General features: G+C 40.3%; 1 protein-coding gene across 2 annotated transcripts; it reads left to right on the top strand.

Moving 5' to 3' along the window:
- Positions 1–857: 857 nt before the first annotated feature.
- Positions 858–5,068, top strand: cbx3b (chromobox homolog 3b). Of its 2 annotated transcripts, none has more exons than XM_035672545.1 (5): positions 858–1,087; positions 1,554–1,694; positions 1,807–1,960; positions 2,369–2,538; positions 3,839–5,068. In XM_035672545.1, exons 2-5 carry the CDS (start codon positions 1,555–1,557, stop codon positions 3,957–3,959), a joined length of 585 nt encoding a protein of 194 aa, XP_035528438.1. In that variant the 5' UTR covers positions 858–1,087; position 1,554; the 3' UTR covers positions 3,960–5,068. The 2 variants fall into 2 exon arrangements, with proteins under 2 accessions (XP_035528438.1, XP_035528437.1); XM_035672544.1 differs by having other exon boundaries at positions 859–1,087; positions 1,550–1,694.
- Positions 5,069–5,501: the final 433 nt, after the last annotated feature.

The raw sequence follows: 5,501 nt of genomic DNA, 5'->3' as shown, positions 1-5,501 counted from the left end.
TAACAAAATGTACTTACAGTAAATTCTGAGTAGTAGTTATAAAAAAGTTTTAACAGTAAAAGTTGTCAATAAGAAGAATTAAACCATTGCATGGCCCGACATAGTATTATTTTCATCATATATATTTTTATTTTTAATATAATTATTAATGCCTAAACTGAATTTTAATGTTATCAAAGTGGAGCTAATTGTAAGTACCTATGGATAATTTAGTCTTTACTATTTTAGTATGATCTTATATTTTTATGTAAAATCCTTAGCAGCAAATAAACTAATTACCAACTACAGTGGTAAATAAATGTAGTGGAATAAAAAGTCATAGAAGAATAACATTTTCCCCTGAAATGTAGTGCAATAGTATAAAGTATAAAGCAGCATAACATATTAGTACACAAGTAAATAGCACCTCAGAATTGTACCTAAGCTACTTTAAATAATATAATATAATATATAGTGGTAAATCTTATCTTATCTATCTAATATTGTTTGAAAACCAGAAAGGCGTTCATATCGATGACATTTCTAAATGCATTTTATTGTACTATTTTATTATATGTTGCTTCCAAATAATATTTCACATTATCATATTTGCTCCCATCCACAGCGATCTAAAGATCAAACAATCACATATTTTGGAACCGGTTAATGATCCTAGCGATACATGCCAAGTGTGCACAGTCCCTTGCCATACCAAGCTGACGCCCATGGGTGGCAGGGCTGTTCCGGACCACTGGGCTGGAGGTGGGAGGGGGTGCGGTGCGGTGGGAAGGAAGGCGGACGGACGAGCGGACTGCTCTTTGATTGGTCGGCGGCGTGCGCGTCCCCGTCGTCTCCTCCCGGTTTTCCTGGCATGACCTTTTCCCTTGGCAACCACTTCCTCCGAGCATCCACGGCCATCTTTAATTTTAACTCATTCATGAAAAGTTGTGTCTCGCTCATGTAAACACGCCGAGCGAAAAACATTTGCGCACAGAGCAGCATCGACGGCGCTGTGTGCATGTGCAGGTCTCCGGCGACAGGCTCCGAACAGAGCAGAGCAGCACCGCAGCAGCAGCCTGTCCGCAGAGATTAAGTAAACACCGAAAGCGTACGTGCATTATTGTTCTTGTGCATCACGCTGGCACGTTTCCACTCGTGTTTTTTTTTTTAGGGGGGGCTGATGTTTTTGCACCTTATATTCTCTTAGCTAAAAACAGTCTGAATGAACTGTTCTGTGAGATAGTAACGTGTTGCGTTGTTCGGACTGAGAGAGTAGTATGTGGTGCTCCCGAAAGAGACAGCAGGTGGAGCGCTAGAATAAAAGTGTGCGGATCATTGTCTGAAGGGCACAGCAGAGCACTCACCGCCACTGCCGTGTTGTTCTGCAAACCCCCCAGCAACAGGGAGATAAAAGTGTTTATTTCTGACATCCCTGTGGAGTTTTAAACAAACAAACAAACAAACAAACAAACAAGACCCCTTATGTTTTGTTTCCATCTGCTCTTGAATGGCTTGCCAGTAACGCAAGCTGGTCGTCATTCATTTGCTTTTTTTTAATATATATTTAAAGGCAGGATGAGAAAGAAGCAGACTGCCAAACAGAGGAAGACTGAGGAGACTACTGTTGTCCAGGAGTTTGTGGTGGAAAAAATAATTCGCCGCAGAGTCTTTAATGGCCGAGTGGAGTACTTCCTGAAGTGGAAAGGCTTCACCGAGTGAGTCAAATGTTGCAGGATCAGCATTTTTCTCGCTAATATTGTGCAATAATTGTCGGTTATGCATGATTTTTTAAAGCGTATTGTCTCCTCCCTTTTGATGCATTTACAGTGCGGAGAACACATGGGAACCTGAGGACAACCTGGACTGTCCTGAACTCATCGAGGAGTTCCTGAGAAACAGCCATTTCTCAGAGGGGATTGAGGAAGAGCAGACTGAAGATTTCATACCCAAAGAAGAAATGACAGAGCAAGAGAGGGAAATTGTGAGTGTGAGAAATGCAGGGTGAAGAGGCTGTGAGTTTATGTTGTTTTCATGTTATTCACAGAACTTCCTCACCTAAAACAATGTATTATTAGAATCCCTTTGGAGTGCATTCATGGCTTTAGGTGGACGCTGCATTGGAGTCAGGTGAAATCATGTGACAAATGTTGGCAGACGGTTCCTACTTTTTTTTTGAGAGTTTTAGGGCTGAATGTGAAACTAAATGGTGTGTGAAGGTGGTTAGTTTTGCAATGCCCCTGAAAGTGAAAGCAATTAAATTTCCTTTTTTTCGCAATGCCACGTACAGTAAAAAAATAAAAACCACAACTAAGCTGTCTCCTGATGCAGGTTCTGTCTTTGTGTTTTTTTCTAACTGCTGCTTCTTTGTCCTTTGTCATTCTCTTCGCAGTCCTGCATGCACTCCCAGCAGCAGGCTCACACTGTGCAGAGCAACAACAATGTTCTTGAGCCAAATGACGAGCAGTCAGACACCCCCACTAACCTCAGCACTTACCTCGAGCCTGAATGCATCATCGGCTCCACAGACAGACAGGGAGAGCTCATGTTCCTAGTCAAATGGTAACTCTGCTGCTTCCTCTTTTCTCTGTCCTTGAATGAATGCCAGGGGTTGGGTACATGTTTACATGATGGTAAATCTGCACTTTACATGTTCAGCATACAGCGAAGATGATGGGAGCATTTATTGTCGGGTTTATGGGGATGTTTCGTCTTGTTGTTGTAGGTGTGCAGTGTCATTTACCATGTGCGACCATGTACTGCGAATATATCATTAACTAAGAAGACAAAGTCAGATGACATTGACATTAAACACCTGACAAAACATTCCTCAGATTAGTAATTTATTATGGAGAGCATGTCTGACACAGTCCATATGCTTTGCATCTTTAAAGGGGAATTGCAACAATTTTACACATAAGTAATAATAAGTTTATTAGTCATGGTACGTACTAAGTACTACTCAGCCTGTGGAAACAGTTTATCTGTGGTTCTGAAGGAGGTTTGCTATGTTTGAGAAAATTAATCTTAGCTTTGTAAACAGAAGGTCTGGTGTGAGCATTTACCATGAATTAAGGGGCAAACAAAGGGAACTCCAGCAAGAAAACTCCTCTGACAAGAAAGTTGACCACTTCCTCTGACAACGCAGAGTCATCCAGCAAGCCACTGTGTTTGCCAATCAATTATTTGCACGCACATATTCCTGGTAGATAACTTTTTTAATGTCAGAGTTTTTACTGTCTAAGACAAAAAGATTCCTGCCATGATAACTTTCCAGAGTTGTGAAATCATTTGTCTATTGTAAACTGCTGTGCAGTATTCAGTCTAATAGACCTTCAAAATCATGGATCTGTTACTCAAACTGAGCTTCCTGGATTGTTTTTGGCCTGAATTCCCACCAATTTATTTTTACAGTAAAGGCATTATGGGAAGTGGAGGCTCTAGCATTTTGGTTTAGTTGGATGCATACAAGGCAAGACAAGTTTTTATTTTTATTTTTATTTATCAACACAAATCAAAATGCTTTGCATAAGATGAAGAAATTCATAAGAATAGTACACAATAAAATGTAATAAAATGAGATAAAAGTTAACTTTATCGAAATGCAGTACTTAACCGCTGTATTATGCCTTTAAGTCAGAATAACTGTTATTGGATATCTGAAGAAATACTGTAATCCGAGACCCACTGTACTGAAAAGAATGCACCGATTTGTGATTCAGTTCCTTTAGCCTTTCCTCCTTCACACGAACCTTTCTTCTACTGACAGAAGAGTGTGTGTTTCTGCTGAAACATTTGACATGCATTAAAAGTAGGAGGCCGCCATCTTAATGGTTTCCTTCTCCCATGTGTTTCCCCACAGGAAGAACTCAGATGATGTGGCCCTGCTGCCGGCCCGCGAAGCCAGCGCCAGGTGTCCCCAGGTGGTCATTGACTTCTACGAGCAGAAGCTGACGTGGCACTGCGGAGATGAGGAGCAGTGAAGTGTATGTGGGTTGTGTGTACAGAGGCGAACTGATAAACAGCTGTGCTCTCACCTGAAGCTTAGTTTAACCTCCATCGAGTGTCCTCCTTCAGTTGACATTAGAGGCACACTGTGTGAAATTGCATCCCGCTGCGGGTAGAGTTTCAGATTCTGGCAGGTGTGAGATCCTCAGTGGGGATGGATTTTAAGTGGGTCTCGGTCCTATGGTGCTCAACGAGGTCTCTGTGCCTTTGTGGAGACTGCGATGGAGACTAAAGCTAATCTTTGTGTGGAGCAGGTGATTTGAGGTCAGACTAACCTGTAGCAGCTTTGATCTTGTGTAAGCAGACACAATCACTGTGGATATGTGTTTTGTTTTTACTGTTATATAGTAATTTAGTATTTATAGTCCTGTTTAACTACAAGGATCTCTGTTATTTAGTGTGAGCCCAACACTTTGTAGGCAGAGTGAACTAACTGCTGTCCAGTCAGTACCTCCAGTCTATGTAGCTTTTAGTTTAAGATGAAGATTGTAGACCCGTTGTTCGAACGTTTTGTTGTTTGAACTTGTATTGTGTGAGGTGTTTATAGCCACAGCTTTTACTGTGTCTCACTGTGTCTCTGTATGACCCTTGTGGTTGATGTGAAATATTTCAAAATGTTGCCCATCAGAAATGTCCCCATATGTCCAATCAGCTGCTAAGTACCAAATGTTCTCCTCTCAGCTGTATTGAATTATAACAATAACATTGTTGAGTTTTTAAAATATTATTTGACACTTACGCAAAGTGCAAAGTCCTAGCAAAATTACTCAAAATGTGATAGTATTTCTAAAGTAAATCTATTGAGATTTTTGTGCACCTGTGATGGCTAATAAGATTGTTAAATGTAGCACTTTAGATATGAGACTGATTATGCAGGACACTGTCTTCCAGTAATTAAACAGGTCCATGTATATGACACCTGTATCCTGATGGCACTGTCCTGACTTGACATATCTCCCATGACTGTTATGGGACACTCAGCTGAACCTTACACCTCCTAAAACACACCTGCTACTGAATTACTGTAACTATTGACCATGATTCTGTGAAGTCTCTGTGAATAAAGGAAACCTTTTGTGAAGCATTTCTCTCCCTTTGTCAATCAATAAGCAGTAAAGTGATAAGTAGTAGTAGATACTGTAGTCATGATGGCACGTGTAATGCCAGCTCTATTATTGAGTAATCAGGGAGTTTTGCTGATTTGATTTGACATTTATGGGAGGAGCTTATTTCAGTCTTGTGACTTTATTTTGAAACCTTTGCTTCTGGACAGTAAAAGTGGAAATAAAAGGCATTGACGCAATGTTAAGCACAGCATTATCTGGCTTACTGTACCTTACTGTTATCCAAACAGGTAATAATCAGATATTTGGATTATGAGAGAAGAAATGGACAATACTGTGTGTCAGGTAAGTTATCCTGTAATGCTGATGAGATTTTTTAAAATTTGTAATTAAATGTAATTTCTAGTTCAGAAGCTTTAAATTCTGATACACCCATACACCAGGTACTTTGTT

Source organism: Morone saxatilis, unplaced genomic scaffold, assembly GCF_004916995.1.
Source record: "Morone saxatilis isolate NCDOM2014 unplaced genomic scaffold, NCSU_SB_2.0 Contig24, whole genome shotgun sequence".
NCBI lineage: Eukaryota > Metazoa > Chordata > Actinopteri > Moronidae > Morone > Morone saxatilis.
Note: the sequence above shows the minus strand (reverse complement) of the source record. Positions and strands in the feature narration are given on the sequence as shown.